Source organism: Teleopsis dalmanni, chromosome 2 (assembly GCF_002237135.1).
Source record: "Teleopsis dalmanni isolate 2A chromosome 2, ASM223713v2, whole genome shotgun sequence".
Taxonomy (NCBI): domain Eukaryota; kingdom Metazoa; phylum Arthropoda; class Insecta; order Diptera; family Diopsidae; genus Teleopsis; species Teleopsis dalmanni.
Window position 1 is genome coordinate 130,082,587 of NC_051847.1, and position 17,790 is coordinate 130,100,376.

At 30.3% G+C, this 17,790-nt stretch overlaps 2 protein-coding genes and 1 long non-coding RNA gene across 6 annotated transcripts in view; 1 reads left to right on the plus strand and 2 right to left on the minus strand.

The window, feature by feature from the left end:
• LOC119680468 (peptidoglycan-recognition protein LB-like) overlaps nucleotides 1-17,790 on the plus strand; it is a 350,438-nt gene that overhangs the window by 53,166 nt on the left and 279,482 nt on the right. The gene's annotated exons all lie outside the window — the stretch shown is intronic.
• The window catches only part of LOC119680466 (flocculation protein FLO11-like), a gene marked incomplete at its 3' end in the record, with an annotated part of 60,551 nt that overhangs the window by 6,730 nt on the left and 36,031 nt on the right, over nucleotides 1-17,790 (minus strand). The window contains 3 exon segments of the mRNA XM_038093287.1: nucleotides 2,293-5,260; nucleotides 5,446-5,561; nucleotides 8,696-8,844. Of these exon segments, the coding sequence (XP_037949215.1) occupies nucleotides 2,454-5,260; nucleotides 5,446-5,561; nucleotides 8,696-8,844 (3,072 nt within the window).
• LOC119680470 lies at nucleotides 11,333-16,518 on the minus strand. Of its 3 annotated transcripts, none has more exons than XR_005252466.1 (8): nucleotides 16,321-16,518; nucleotides 16,034-16,270; nucleotides 14,100-14,541; nucleotides 12,133-12,658; nucleotides 11,948-12,061; nucleotides 11,871-11,895; nucleotides 11,655-11,787; nucleotides 11,333-11,592 (listed from the first exon to the last, which is right to left on the minus strand). It is a non-coding gene; the product is annotated as an uncharacterized LOC119680470 (long non-coding RNA). The 3 variants fall into 3 exon arrangements; XR_005252467.1 differs by having other exon boundaries at nucleotides 12,133-12,138; nucleotides 12,200-12,658; nucleotides 16,034-16,517; XR_005252465.1 differs by having other exon boundaries at nucleotides 16,034-16,517.

Sequence of the window (17,790 nt, forward strand, 5' to 3'; positions counted from 1 at the left end):
AGGGCTGTCCAAAGCGGCCTATGCGGCTTACGACTAATATTTGTGCAGCCTGCATCTCTAGTCTTTCACAATTAGGCAAATTTTTCTTTTTTATAGTTTAATGGCATCACATTATTTTATTTGTATGGTATCCTAAATAAATTAATTAAAATGTTTAAAATAATTTATTACACTTCACGTTCATTTATTTAATTGACAAAGACTTTAGTATATGTATATTTCTTTGTACAACTGATTCAAAAAACTCGTATCCAGTGTCGTAAATTATTACATTCAAAATAAAATATTTTTCATATGATAGCAACTAATATTATTAAGGTTGATATTGATAAAATTAAATACTTAGGAATCACGTTTGATAAGCGATTCACTTGGCACAAGCACATACAAGTCAAAAGAAGTAGTTGCACAAAAACACTGCATTGCTTACAACCACTTTTCAAACATAACAACCTTAGCGCGAAGAACTGAAAGCTAATCTATAGCCAGATATTTAGACCAGCACTACTTTATAGGTGTGCCGTGTAAAGCAAAGCTGCCGACTCTACTATTCAAAAGTTACAAGTTGCTCAAAGGCAGGCTCTCCGAAGGCTCTTCAAAGTGTCATGGTACATCGTACGAATGGCATTCTAAAAGACCTTAGAATAGATCCGGTCAAAAAATGTATACGGGACAGAGCTCTAAAGCTATAGTACTATCTAATCTCAGAGTAATCACTAGCCGCACGGGGCGGTACACAGATCTTAGATCAATCATTGAATAAACATGAAGATTATGAAGAATAATCAGATTAGTCAATGAGATGGATGGGACTCTGCAGAAACCCCCCTGCTAACAAAGAGGAAAAGTGCTTAGATGCACTAACTCGGAAAAGGCTCAACATAAGAATTGTAAAAGATGAATTAATGAAAATTTATCATTATGGCTGTTCATTTATTTTATTCCGAAAAGTCATAAACGTATATATTTATTTTTGCGGCCCTTAAACCTATTCTGGTCTGGAGAGCACTGGTGTAGATATTCACATACATTTACAATAGTGTGGATTTTGAAATACGTTTAGAATCGTGTTCTATAATAAGAAGTTTGAGAATATGAAGAAAACCATATTAATGGTTTAAATTAGTTCAATTATGTGTTTATAAGAGCTCTCTAGTTTCAATGTATTTTAACTAATTAAGAAAATAATTCATATCACATATTTGGTGGAGTTTTTTTTTGAATTTGTGATAAGTTGGAAAAATATTTGCTCAAATATAGGAAACAGCGTACTTTAAATAAATAGTTTATTTCAGGGGCCGAAAAATTCATTTAATTTTAATATTAATTTTATTAACAATAAAAGAAAATCGTGTATATAATTATAATTTTTATTTAGATATGTTTTGTCCAATATTTCTAATTCTTCTTTAATTTCTCTATAATAAGCTCTTGAAGAAGACTACGGAGGCGGTCGAAATATTGTACAAACAAATATAATTGAATAAAAAATTATAATTAATTAATACTATTGTGTTTTGTTTTTAGAAAAGATTTAATTGTATTTTAAATTTAACTGGTTTTCAATGATCAAATTTTTACTAAAGGATTAAAGGCGATGAAAGGGTTACAAAAGCATAAAACTTGTCTTTCAAATTATTTTCAGAATATTAGTTAATAATTCAGATAAAATTCTCTCGTACCTATATATATTTTCAATTTTATCACAATATTCGATTTAATTTATTTTAATAGATTTTTTATATAAATTTTTTTCATAAATTTTAGAATTCAATGCTACTCATCTGTAGGGTACAAGGACTGAAATTATCGAGAGCCAAACTGGACAAATAAGAACAGATAACTTTGAGGTAAGTGAGAATAAAACCAAATTATGGTCACAGTTAGTTTACCGATTGTTGTTGTTGCTCCTAGCATAATTGTTGTTGTAGTTTTTAGTTGTACAAGGCAAAGTTTCCATTCAACACTAAATGGAATTGTTAAAATATTTCGGTGAAAAGCTCAAAATTGTTAGGCAACAAAATAAATGTGAAAGGAATACGAGGTAGAAAAGGTCAGAATAAAAAATTAAATTAATTGAAAAATAAAAGTAAATAAAAGAATAAAATATAAATGAAAATTTCTGAATAAAGAGATTTGTTGAAGTACAAAAAATGTTATATGAAAAAAGTGTTGAAGCAACAACAAAAAACTTTCCATCCGTCCGGCATAAAAACGGATCTGATATAATAAATATAATAAATTTTTTTAAGTGTTATAAAAATTTCAAAAAAGTACAAACAAAAAACGTACTGTGTTCTTTAAGGCAGCGCAATAAAAAGTAACAAATGCAACAGTTATAAAAGTTGCCAGCAACAAAAAAGTTGCTTCACTGTTGCTCGCAATTTCTCCGCTCTTTGTGTGGTTTTTATTGCTCGAAGTTCTGTGTTTCTGTTTTAATTTAGCGGTTGCAGTTATTTTTGCTGCAATTCGGTGCGTACTGTGCCAGTGGATGATGAAGATGAACTCGTTGTGGCGGAACTGAAAGATGAATCGCGCGAAGAGTTGACTGAATCAGCAGAATCTGTTGACAGTTTTGTGGTTAAAATGGCCGACGTTGTGGAGTTTGCAACGCCGGGTAGAGTTGTCATTGCAGTCGACGGTGGTGTCACTGGAGTTGTTGTTGTCAACTGAGACAAAGTATTTGTTGGTGTTGTTGCAGTTAAAACTCCAATGATTGTCGATGTTGCTGTTGCTGGCTGCATTATTTTTGCAATTGCATCCTTTTGTGTCAGTTCATTGCTAAGATTTCTATGCAATTGCGGTATGCGTGTTGCAGTTGGTGTTTTAGGTGTTGTTGGTGTGACTGGCTTAATTGCTGCTGCTGTTGCAAGTTCATTTGCAGCTGCTGCTGCTGTTATTGCAGATAAAGGTAAAACGCGCGGTATGCCCGATTTGGACACATTTAAATTGGGTTTAATTGCAATATTGTTTGGTTGCGTAATTGTGTCTCTATCCATTGTTTTTTCGGTCGATATTGCTGTTGCTGGGTTTAATGTGGTGGGGGTATTGGGTGGCGTTGCAAAGTATTTGTTGCCTTTGTTTGCCGGTGTTTTTGGAGTTATTGGTATTGTTACCCCATCTGCTGTAATGGGAGACTCAATTGCGTATATTTTTTCGGTAAAATGCGCTGGTTGTTGTGTGCAAGTAGGTTCAGTTGTTGTTTCTCTTTCAAAGTTTAGTCTATTTTCAGCATATTTCCTAATGTCCTTCGCACCAGCTGCAAATGTAGGTAAACATAACATTTGCATCGGCTTGGCCTGCGGAAGTTGCTTGTCATTAGCTCTGCAGTCAGTTGCGCCACAACCACAATTTGCCAGTTCATTAAGATGTGGTTTTGTGTTCATTTCACTGTCTATGTTTGTTGTGTTTTCCTGTTGCTTACGTTTCAATGTTGAGTAATTACTTTCATTACTGGTACTCTCAATGTTTGCACAACCACAACTTACTTTCGATTTTGGCACAATTGGCCCGACTATCAAAGTGTTTTGTGTAATTTCAGGTTCAACCTCTTCTAGTGTGCAATCCTGTGCCAACTTTAAAGGCGATGTAGTAATGTTGTTGCTGTCACGTCGTCCTACGGAAGGTTTACGTCCAAGCGTGGAGATGGTGCGCGGTGGTGGCATGGGTGGTTGTCTGAGGCCGAGGCATGACGGCACAAAACTATTCGGTGGTAATGAATTTCTTTTGTACATGTTACTTAAGTCGGCAGTCATAGGCGGAGAGTCTGTATCACGTGCTGCCGTTGTAGGTAATACTTTGGGGTAGTTACGACGCTTAATTACTGTTAGCTGTTCTGCTGGTGTTAATGTAGTTCTGAGTGCCTCATCAACTTCATCACGACTAGTCACATTAATATCGGGCAGCTCATCTATTTTATTGTCATCCATAAAACTCGTCGTAGTTACATCTTCTCCACAATTGTGTTGGTAGTACATATCAACTGGATCTGAGTGTGCATGTGTGTGCATAATTTGTAATTGCTGGTTAGGTAATTCCAAATCACACGCCTCTGTAGCTGCCGAGTGTTGCCGCATGAGAGAATATCGACATGCATCTAAGGAATTTTGTGGTGTCAGCAATTCGTGATCTTCCACCTCAATATCCTGACATATTATAATATTTCGTCCATCTGATTTAAGTTTTGTTATCTCAATGGGTTCTTGGCACAGCACGCTGTTACCACGTGCTTGTGGTGTGGCATCTATGGCGACACTTACTTTATGTGGCTGTTGCATGAAACTGCCACCACCACTACTGCCATGCAAAGACGAGAAAGTAGGTGAGCCTGATTTCTTAGTTGCCCTTGGGCTGCCAGCGTTTGACATACGTTTAAGTGTGGTGCATAATTGACGTTCACCAGCAACCGTACCGGAAATCCACTCGCAAACCTTTGTGTGCGTATCCACTGTGGAAGCACTCAACTGACGTGTAATTCGAAAACCATTTATAGGTGAACGATCCGTTTTTACTGCTTCATAGGTGTTAGATTTACGCACAACATCGAGTATATAACTCTCATCGCCATCATTAATATGCTTGGAACGCTTAAGTTCATCGTCAGTAGTACCATCATAGCTAAGTATGCCACCTAGTTTGCGATTCATAGCAGTCGCTTTTTTCTTTTTCTGCAGCAAAAATGTAGAATAAATAATGAGATTCAACACAATGAATACTACAATTAGGCCAATCAACAATTGCAAGGTTGATTCTGATTTTGCTACTTCTTCTTTACTGCCATTTTCAGTGTTGCCAGCCTCAGCTGCATCGGCTGGTGCCATTGATTTGCTTATGCCATAAATTGCAGTGCTGCTACCTGGCAGCATGTTTGTTGGTTGTGTGTTCATGCCGAAGACTTCATCAACCGCCTGCTTTGCCACACCAAACGTTGGAGGCGCATTATACATATTTTCCGCAGTTTCTACTTGCATTGTGTTGCCGTGCGGTTCCTGTAATAGTAATTTTAATGTGCGCACAGGATCTTCAGCGCTATTATCTCGTGTGCCGTATTTGCTCATATGACCGGTGATAACCTCACTACCGAAGCGTTTCGGATAAATCGCGGAAGTACCACCGCGTGGTAGTTGAGTACTAGGATGTGAGGGATTAAAGTATGGTTGTTGTTGGATTTCAGCAATTTGGTTTAGTTCATTTGGCCATTCCTTGTTCCAAAAATTCATGTAAATTTGACGATATTTATAGCCAATAGAGGGCGGTATGCCTAAAACATAAATTTTGTGTATCATTATTATTTTTACTATTATTACTATTATTGTTAATAATGCTCTTAAGTCTATAAATATTTTTAGTTAGTCATTAGTAAATACGTATGGTTGCATAAACTATCATGCGTTAAGAACAGAACGGAAATAAAATAGATCTATCCAGATAACATGTTATTCTTACCTATATTTAAATATGTTTGCGATCGTTTGTTGAACTCTGGCCAATCTAAATCATAACGATCCCATTCAGCTACATGTGAATTGATAAATGTGCCTTTCCAAGGTGCTTTAGGATTACTAAAATTAAAAGAAAAAACGTATATAAATATATATAAAATAATTATTTTCATTATAAATAAGATTTGGATATAATTATAACTGCATGTGCTATGACTTAGAGATCCGTTGACTCCGGAAATTAGTACAAATTGCATTGTTTTTAACGTAGGTTTTAATGAAAGTACTACGTATATGAGTTTGACGTAAGTAACATACGTTAAGTATATAAATATGAATTCATATTCAAAGAATAAGAAGTGTATTATTTTTTTTTTTTGAATTCGATCTATTTTATGCAGAGGACATTTCTACACTCACCCATAGAAATTGGAAAAGAATGTTTTTGGTGACTTACAAAATATTCTATAAGTATAATAAAATTGCTTTTATTTTATTTATACTGAGTTAAATAATTTATAACAATAAATGAGTAAAGATGAACTATTAAAAGCATTATATAAATACAAAAATACATCTAATTAATATTTAACTTATACTGGTTCTTAAGATTCTTGTTTTGGATTTGACTAATAATACCACATTTTATTTTCTTCATATGAACGCTTAAATGGTTTATTAGCAATCTGATGTAATGGGCCCAAAAAGAGATTATATACTTAACAGATATTTATATATATCAGTACCTTTAAAAAATATGTTACAATCGATGAGTACCGAATAAATCTTTTATGGGTAATGTTTGATAGTTTTGAATCCTGTTGGTGGTGATTAAATATTATGCCCTTTTTTCTACTTCTGTTATTTATTCTATTATACATAATCCAGTGATATTTAAAACGAATACGAATAATGGTGAAAATATTAAAAATTATCTTCAAATTTTGAGTTCGTGAAACTTCTTGATACTGAACTAATGGATCTATATATATAGCTGATAGATACTTCCATCTCTATGTATACGAGTAAAAAATTTAAAGATTAATACGGACAGAGTTTTAAAACATTTGTGGAGTATACTTGAGCTTAAAATGAATAAGATTACATATACAGAAGAAGTTTTGTGTCTTTGCCCAGTATTACCAGTTTAGTTAATGACTTTGTTATTTGGTTATGTAATGTAATCGAGTTTTTAGAAGAATTTAAGAGTCAAGTTTTTTAAGTTGGAATTGGTACTATATTGCAATGAAAAACATTCCGGTTTTATTAAATTAAAGAATTAATGTTATCATCTTTTTTGATTAGTAAGATGATTGAACGTGTTAAATTATTAGTTTAAAAACTGTTGGAGACTAAGCTGAGGCTTATTAAATGATGAAAGTCCAGAATTTTACGTGGATACTTGCTGTGAAAGCTTAACATCACGGTTTTTTTTCACACACACAATTTATGTTGCGCCGATTGACGTCCCATTGGAACTCCGAGAAATTCCACTGCTTACAGTTTAAGTTATATATTTGAGCATAACTTTCCCCTTGGTGAGGAGAGAGGCCTATCTAACACCTCTGCTGATTTTTGAAGCACAGCATCCGGTTGAAAAACAAGTCCATATCGAATAATTGCAAACGAATACAATTACTCATCATGTTAATGTACTGCTTTAAACACAAGCTTATTAAGTTGATCTATGATTAATCTGCTATTATAGTGTCCTGCATGGGGTGACAGCTGTGCCAGGGATTTGTTACAAATAAAATAAGTTCCAAAAATAATATTAGAACTTTTGCATTTTGGTAATATTGTTTTGTCTATGCAGTTTCTTCTCTATATCAATTTCTATTATAATGATATTTCTCTATTCTTACTTTAGTTTGAACTTTCTAATTCTGCTTTATTGCGTTGAGGTCACTATTTCTTTGAATATATATTTATTAAGGAAATGTATATATTATCACTCTTTATATAAGAAAGGTTTTTTTGGTTTGTAATTATATTTAAATATATACTTAAATTCATTAATTTATTGTATATATATTCCATAATATACATATATTATATGTATATTCCTCTTTGATATACAAAAATTGTCGTTTTGAAATTTTTGTGACTTTTTCAATTCTGTGAGCTGTTCAGTATCGCGCACTTATAAATAGATCCCAAATTTCATAACAATGCAAACTACATGGGATTATATAGAAAAGAAAAAAATAGAGTAGAGAACTATATAGATAAATATACATGTTAAAATTAAAAAAGCAAGCTTTTAAATAATGAACATTATTCAAGCTAAATTATTCAGTTATGGTCGATAAAAATTTTATATATTATCGATTTTAACAGATTCTTAGTGGATTCCAAATTATCTTTTTTTTTAGAAATCCTTTCTTTATTAATTCATATAAAAAAGAACCATTTCAAGAAAATTAGTTTAAATTCAAATTACAAATGTTCTCTAACAAACTTTTCACTCAATTAATTTATTCAATCTGTTTCTTGAAATTGAACTTAATTAGTACATTTGAAGTAAGAACACCGTTGACTCTAGGTATTTACACCATTCCAAAGCAATTTACAAGAAATTCGTTAATCAGTATTGAGAAATGAGAACTTTGAAAACTTGTCCTTTAACTAAGATCTCATCTTCATCTTCATTTTATGCTGCTCTTCCTGAACATGGTTTAATTTCTTACTAACTTAATTTCGGTGCATTTACTTGTTCCTTGAACTACTCCTGCTTATGTAGGACAAACTTACAAGTCACCTAATTTCGTATTAATTTATGCTCAAACCAAATTTCCTCTATCACAGCAAAGTGTTCATATAAAATTTTATGGTAATTACCTACTTACGATACTGATTTTACTGAAGATACCAGCTGAAGTTACCGCACAATATGAAAGTCAAATTTCAGAAGGAAGCAAATGCATAAAAACTTATTAAATTCCAGAACAGCAAGTAGTTGCTCTGCGATAATAAAAATTCAATTCAATTTCTTTTGAATGCATAATGTAGCACAATACAAGCAAAGTGGTTGCAGCTGTGAACCGAAACGTCCTGACTGCAAGTGGCACGGCATTAGCTGGTCACGTTCAGAAATGCATGGTATACGATTTTGCATAGGAATTGAAAAAAGTTCTAATCTGATAATAATCGAGTTACTGCTGCGTTATGGGCACGGTTGCTTGCATGCGAAGTAACTAAATTTTCTTTGTAAATTGTGCTAGCAGTGCTTTCCTACTTGCAGTGACACTTACCCAGTTTTGGCGAAATTGGTCCAATATGCCATAACAGCTTCGGAAAGCAGCTTTTCCTGTTCATTATAATTGCTAGGAAATGGACCAGCAGGCGCTAGTGGTGCACCAAATATAAAGGCCAATTCCTCGCCAGCAATGCTGTGCGGAAGCTGCAAGTAAAATCAAAGAAATGGAAATATATTAAGTTAGTTGTGGAAAAGTGAAAGTGGTAAAGTGGTACGAGTTTTATATAGATATCTAAGTGTACATATTTGTAATTTATGCTTTGGTTATTAATAAATTTATTTTTTGTGGTAAAATTCTGTATAAATAATACATTTTATTTATGGCTTTCTAATATAAATATTTGAAATTTTACTTAACCATTTTCTTCAACTTTTCCCACAGCATTTTTGTACCAAATTTATTGCAATTTTTTGCAAATTTAATATGTCCGCTCTCATATCGTTATCACTACGCCAGTTTTTTATCGTTTTAGTACACAATTTGCCCTTAGCATTTTGGTAGACAAAAAAGTATAGTATTTTGGGTTATTTTAAATCGATTTTTGCGCTCGTTTTCGGTATATCTTTGCATTGTAAATCTGTATCAAGTATTGGCACCTTCAACTTCATATTTGCTATTGTTGCACATTCGAATTAGAATATGAGAAAGATATTTCTGATATATTAAATTTATTTTCGATTTGAAGTTTCATTGTGCGAAAACCATTCATCCAAGCATAATAATACTGAGCTAAATTGAAAATTTTGTTTCTGAAAGGAATGGATTATCTTTGTTGCCTCAATGTGAATTGTGGCATGAATTAAGTAAATTTAGTTACAAAATGCTCTTAACAATATGCTTTTTATAATAAAAGAGTTTTGATTTATTATATATTGAATTTTATATTTGCTTAGTAATATATTTCAATAGAACATCATATTTTTAAAGGAAGGAATTAAACCCAAACTCAGTTGAGTAATATAGTAGAGGTTTATCATTCATCACCAGTCAAATAACTTGTTTATTAAGAAAGTAATTTATATAATGATAGAAAGTACTATACAAGTTTATACAACCTCATCAGTTTTAATCTAAAAATTAAATGGAAGGGTTTATATAATTTCAGTAACTAAGAATTTTATATAATGTGATAATAAAAAATGTTCTTCCCATATAAAAGAGTAATCGTGAAGAAATTTTTAAGTCCAAAAAAATTTTTGAATCAAGTTAATTCTTTAGTTGTCTTTATAGCCAAAATCGGATTTAGTCTTCTCCTTACAAAAGCAACCCTTCTCTATTTCCAATAATGTGTGTTTCAGTTCACATTGTTATGGTAAGATATTTGTTTTAAATAAATGGCATTAATAAAAGCTATAATAGCAGCTTCTGAATATTATGATTCACATCAGACTGTAACACTATCTCCGATCCATGAAAAAAAAATTATATCTGAATACTATATTTTATTAGTTATCAGTTAAGTCCAAATAAAGGAACGCTACGGGTATATATGAAAAGTTCAAGCTGTAGGTTCAAGTTTGAACTAATTTACAAATTATTTGAGACCAGATCTCTTGAATATGGATACTATAATCAATATTAAGATAAAAATTGGGTTTTAGGTTGGTTCGCATATACAAATAATTAACAGTATTCTTTAAAAGAAAGACGTATTGTGCTGAATTATATTACAAAGACTTGGTGAACATAGTAACACGTTTGTTTGTTGAGCAAATGAATCATCAGAGTCAGTGATTATATCTACTGGCATACACTGGTATGCCAGATTATCCTATTGAAACGTAAATACCCATACTAACCTGCCACCATAAATCTGCGATATCATATTTATATATTTTGATTATCAGGAAATCATTTACCAAGGCTCGATATCCGGATATATTGATGATGATACTCATATCAATATTAAAACTGCACTAAAAAGATCATATATATGCGTGTGTTGGTTGTTGATAGATTTTTTCATTATTAATTTTATAATTTTGTTTATTGATGAAGTCGTAGAAATAGAATAAAATCAGGGCGCTTAAAATCTTCCTATAAAATTTTGAATTTATTTTCAATTCAATTAATGAAATTGCCAGCAGGTAGTATCTACTGGCTTTTCGAATGGTAAATCGGGATTCAATCTAGATGTACTTTCGATCTCTGAAATTTTGTTATTTAATCGAACATTTTTAAAGTAGAGTTAGTAGATAGTAATATTTTTCACAAATACATATATTGAATCAAGTCACACTCTATTTGTCAAATCACATAACACAGTTGTTAATTTCAGGGTAGTTTCTTAATACAATCGTAAATGAAAATTGCGCTATAAGTGAAATAAATGTGCAAATCAATTGAAAAAATTACCCCAGATTTTACAATTGAGAACGGCATGCGTTGTAGTGAACAATGTTGGCTCGATAAATTAAGATCTTCGCCAACACTAATCTTAAACCTGGCGATCACTTGATCAGTGATCGCTTACTAATAATATATTCCAATTTTTTCATTACATATACAAGTTAGAATAAATTTATGAAATAGAAAGTCAATTTCACAATTTTACTATATAGGCATTTATTAATACTTAAAATTTTGAAAAACCTAAACAGATTAATTTTGATTTCCTTTGAGTAGACTCCGTTACAGTTCAGGTTATTCAGTGGCGCTGCATATTTACATTTGAGCCATCAATGGGAACCGAAGAAATCAAGAATAATGTAATTTTCGGTTTTATTTATATATAACACTCGTCATTACAATGCACTCATCTTCTTCACAAGAAATAAACTCAAATTGATAGAATTTCGAACATATTTAAAGAGAGTTCATAAGGTTATACTACAAATAAATAGTATAAATTCGATGATTGTCTGTTAAGAGTCAAAAGCTTCCTGACAAACCTAAGATGATTGATATTAATATCTCATATTTAAGATTTTGTTACTAAAATAATCAAGCTTACGTATCGTTGCAGTGGGTAAAGTTTTTTTAATCTACCAACAACATAGAAACACAATTGTAGGCTTTTGGATTGAAATGAATATTTCAGCATTCCATCACAATCAGAATAAAACTTTGAACAGATCTTTTTGGTGCTAAAAATGTAAGTCATATTACAAATATTATTATTGTAAGACTCGACAAAAGCTTATTTTTTAATAACTTCAGATATACTTACAATAAAGTTTCTAGTTGTTCGGAAACTGTTAAAATTATGTTTAAATATTTTTAATTTTTAATTAAAGATAATATTACCATAGGTTGCCATTATCATAACTTCTAGTTTAGTCGCTCTTATCAATCGTCTACGAATTGTTCATCTTCACTGTTTGAGTCTTGCATATTTGCGTTGAAAACAATTTTCTTTTCCTTAAATTTCAACTCGTCAATAATTTGCAAATATTACAAAACTAATTATACTCTTTTTTCAAAAAACGTACCTATTACTGAAATATAAATTTTACTTAGATATTTAATTGTAGTCTTGTGTTGCTAAAAATGTCATACCATTAGTTTACCACTTGAATGAGTAATACTAACACTAGTCAATGATCCAAAAATATCTCCATAATTATATTGGATTTTGAATCAAGTTTTTAGTCAATTTTATTGTCGCTACTGTCAAGGGATTCTTCATCTTCGTCTTGTTTCGAGCCATTCAATAGTTGTTCATAATCCAACTGAAGTTCGTTGGCATGCTGCTTAAAAGTTTGAACTTCTTGTTCTAAGTTGACATTGTTAGGATATTTAGATTTTAATGTAGTTAACACTTCTTGATGTTTTTGCACACATTCTAGCATTTTTCTGTTGGCCCAAATTTGTCTAGCGGTAATACTTTTATCAGCAAGAGATCCGCTTGACAACGTGTCAACTAATTCCATAAGATTTTCCCTAAAAGCATTTGTAGCAGAAGTTATGCTAACTGAACAATCATCACTGGAGTCACCCATTGAAATTTATTTTTATCTAAACAGAATTTGAAATAATTTTGATTCCGAAAAATTTTATCTGATATATGAAAAATTTTTTATTAAGAAGTAAGCATTTAAAATAATTTGTAAGTTACTGAGTTTTTAATTTCAAGTTTTTTTTTTTTTGTTTTATTTTAGTTTGGTAAGTTATTTTCAATTTAGTATGAAATACATTGAAGAAATTAAGAAGTATATATATATTATGAATCAGGCCTATAATTCGAATTAGTGTGCTTCAGTCTATTTAACTATCTGCTTATTTAAAAGCAGGCTGTACTGTTGTTGTTGAGTTGGGACCTGAGTGTTCGTCAGATTTTAGTGAAGATTTAAAACCAACATTTCAGTTAATATATAGTTATATATATATATTATCGCCTCTATTCTGTGTATTTGATGAATTCACCATCTTGCTTATTTGTTAAGGTTGACAATAAAGAGCACTTTTCTTTATCAATACTTAAGTTAACAAGTACTCTTAACAAATAAAATGCTCCTTTATTGTGGTTTATATGCATTATAAAATTCTAAATAGCATAATTACTGAGTTGATAGTCATTTATTAAAGTATTATAAAAATATAACAATAGTTGTCAAATAAAATATAATAAATTTTATAAAAATAGTTATAATGAAATTGTAAGTGGTATTATTAATGATCACTATGCTCTTAAGCTTTGAAATATATCAAAATGTTGCACAGAGTATCAAAAAGCTTTTTTCTTCATAAAAATTTTGATTAATTGTCAATATATATATATACATATATTACCTATATATAATATATTCCTTCTGAAAGGGTATCAGTAAATATACTCCATACCCAAGTTAAATAACTACGGAATAATTGTGGCTTAACCAAACGTTTCTAAATAGAGTATGATCTTAATTTCATTTAAAATCAGTAGTATTGGCAATTGACACAAGATGTGTTCACTACATAAGAAGAAGGAATTCAAAGTATTGATTTTAAAGCATATGGTGTTGAAGAGATGACGCAGAAGGAGCTAGAAATATTTATCCATATTTCATAAAATTTAGGACTGTTTGAGTAATATAAAATATCTGAAGGACGAATATGATTACATTTATGCATAATTTATAAAATTTTGGACTGTTTGAGTAATATAAAATATCTGAAGGATGATAATTTCAGTCAACCGGAAGAATACTAAATTCGCAAATAAATATGAAATTTTTTTTGCCTAAATCACACAATGTTTCTTAATAACCTCTTGTTTTATACAATTAATTAAATTTATTTTTAATATTAATGTTTTTTATAAAATGCTAAAAAGAACTTGGTAGCACCCTGTAATTTTGGATAAACTATACTTTTTCATTTTCAAGCTAATTATAATATAATCCACAATCTTTATACCATGGGAAGCATTTAGTACTTAGCATATGCTTTTATTTACAAAAATTTTTCAACTTACCAAAGAACTGATCTGTGTTAACCAAATCAGTTAATTTCTGATTCAACTTCACTATCGTTACTCTCGTCAGTTCCTTCAATATATCTCCAATCACTTTCAGTTAAAGCATTCAATAAATGTTCAAGCTTCTGTTCTATATGATTAGCCAAATGTTTATATTTTTCCGTTTCTTGTTTTAATATTCTGTTATCAGGATATTTTCCTTTTAGGACATTTAATGCTTTTAGATGCACAGTGAGACAAGCGTGGATTCCTCTATTCGCAAGTAATTGACTAAAGGGCATATTTTCATCAATCAAAGGGGAAAGCAACAGAGAACCGACTAGTTTAATTAAATTATTCTGAATTTTTTTTCTTGCATTGGCTATGCCCACCAAGCATTTATAGTTGGAGTCTCCCATAGGAATATTGTTGCAATTCAAATTTTGAATTAAATTTTGGCCTAAAAATTTTTAACTGCTTTATGAAAAATTTTGATGAAACATGATTATTATGTATGTTTCTGTTATTTCGAAAGCTACTCAGTTTTTTATTTAAATATTGTCATTGCCTTTTTTTATTCCAGACAAATATATATGTTATATATATATTAAGGTTATCATTCCATTATAGAGCAAGTCTGCATTATGTATCACTGTATCAATGGTCGGTACGACAAGTTGAACCGATATAGTTATATGATTGTATCTGTCCATCTGTTTATCATCTTTTTTTATCTAACTTTCTCTCTATCTGTTAGCACTTAAGTCTTTTATTTTAGAAGCCAATCGAATAAAATTTTTATAAATATTTTTTTATAAAAAAATGTCAAATACACAAATGCAGTCGCTTAATGTAGTGCATTATGAAGACGGTTAGGAAGGTTAAAATATGGTTAAGAAATATATATTGAGCTGAATGAATAAAATGCCGACAAATGTATAACAAACATGTTAAAACTATTCTTCTTGTGTTAAAAGCATATAATATATATTGTGGTTTGGATATATATATTATATATATTATATTTAAATTTAAATGCATATTTAAATATATTTAATATATTTCTATTTAAATATATACATAAATAATATCTATACACTTCACATTTTTGGTTTTATAATCATTGGCTAACAGTTATGGTTTCCTTTAAACTCAGGATATTTACTGCTATGCTTGGAAAGATATAGTTTAGTTTAGAGTAAAAATAGTAATAAAGAAAAATATGTTTTTGCTTTTGGTAGCAATATTTATTACAACAGTTTAATTTTGACTTTTCAAAAAATGGTTAGATATATTAATTTAAATTTTTAAGGGACTACCTCGTACATAGTTCAGCATTTATTGTAATAATCCAATCGTAATTTTTAATCAACTACATCCGAAAATTAATACATTGCCCTTAAATAAAGATTGCATATCTAGTTTTTGTTTGCACCAAAGAAGTTTATAATCCATTTCCAGGTAAAAGATATTCAAAATTTTTACAGACAGTTTAGTTAATCACACTTCGCATGTATTTTTGATTCTTCCTTAGAGAAGTTATATTTCTTTTGATAGAGTCATAAACTAAGTAGGTCACAACTGTGTATTTTGATAAATTAGTTAATTGACAATTAATTTCACCATGTTTACATTGAAAATATTCTGTAATATGTAATCAGTTTATATGTATCCAAGACACAGTCAACGCTGTTAAATGGTAACATTCAATATGTTCAGTCAGTTTAACCTGACTGTATACTATAGGTTGCCATTTCTGGACTTCATTCTAACATACAGTAAACATCAGTTTTATTTTAAAACTAGCATTTCAGCATAGAATGGACATTCAGACATTCTTTCATCGATAGTAAAATCGATCCATTGCTTAATAAGTCATACCATGCAATATCTTTCAATATAATATTAATTATAAATTTAAGATTCTTACTGAATATATTAAAGAATCTTACCAGTCCTCCAAACTCTCTGTAAATTTCTTACAGTTAAAATTTAATTCCTAAATTTCCTTTGATTAGAGTTCACTATCGCTGTTCTCCGTCTGTGTGCCTCGACTTTTTATTAAAAAACTTAACTCGATATTATATGCTTCGGTTTGCAATTGTATATATTCTTTCTTTAGTTCGTCAGAAAATTCTTTGAGCTCTTGAATTTCCTGATTGATGTTAACATCATGTGGAAACTTATATCTGAAAGCATTCAATGCATTTTGTTGATGATGAACACATTCTCGCATTACCATGTTGGTCTTTAACCGCCAGATATGCAGATTTTCTTTTTGCATGTCTCCGCTTAATATATCGATGAAAAGCTGATTTAGCTTATCCCTAACATCTTTTGTAGCAGAGAATACGCCTGCTGAATACACATCGGTGGAGTCCCCCATTTGATTATTTGAAATCAAAACCAAATTTTGAAACAATTTTGCATCCAAAAGAAATGTATCTGATTTGTTAAAAATTTTTTGTGTTAAACATATTTAAATTTTATTTATTTCATGAGTTACTAAGAACAAAAACTAATTTGTAGGAAAAATAACTTTTTTTTATTTCATAGAATAATAATTTTGTGTCCGCAGAGAATGAAAATTCAATTTACAAAGATGTCGGAGCATCTATACTTCCTTGTGTATACTTCCTTAGTGAATATTTTGTATATTCATCGTTATGTCTACTCGTCTAATTAATTTATGTTGACGTAAAATTTGGATATTGTATTATTTGAAGAATATTTTGTAGATAATCGTATAAGTCTATATTTGACTAGAAAGATATGTTTTAAGCCAGATGCGCACAAGCATTCTTTCAGTTTTGGAATTTTTTGAAGTGACTTTTTGTTTTAGGACTAAAACCATGAACATGAACTTCAAAGCGTTTTTGGTGGGTGTGTTATTCGATTTTTTGAGTATTGGACCTTATTTGTTTCACCAAAAACGACAAGGCTAATTTTGCTGTTCAATTAGTCAAGAAGGACATTTGTTTATGGGTCTGGTCTATGAAGTTAACTTATACACGTACTTTCAAAATGAGAACTGTCTATTTATTATGCAATTAATGTTATCTGATCATTTAATATAACCTTAATGATGAACCTTAATGATTTTTAGCACTACTGAACCTTATACCTGATTCTAAAGAGATTTTGTTTTCATTTTGATCATAGGCTGTAGTACATAATCATTGCGTACTATTTTTTTAGGATTTGTTTATTTTATTTTCAAGTATATGCAGAACCTATATATATCCTTATCGTAAGTAATTTTTTAGTTCTAGAAAGAGGCACATTGTTTTAAAATTATTGATTATAGTTTAGGTGTGAATATCATCAGTCTACATTTTCGAATCTTTTATTTTTTGCAAAATCTTTAATAACTTAAATTCATTATTTTTTTCTATCCTTATTGGATTTTAATTAAATTTTTTTGAAATCTCTTTGTTGGTAGAATTTCCAATAATTAAACAAATTCATTTTCATAAAAATAGATTTTTGTTCTGCTTTCAGAAATTAATGCGCTTGAAAGGATTAGAATATTTTGTTTAACATTTTTCTTCTATTTTTACCCAAAAGAGTAAAAAAATAGATCCCATCAGTTGTTCAATCAAAGAAAAATGTTTGTCATATTTTTGTTTGAATGGCTTTGGAAAATGCTCATGCAGGCACGTGCTTGGCATAAATAATATCAAAATCAATAGTTGATTATGGACATTTT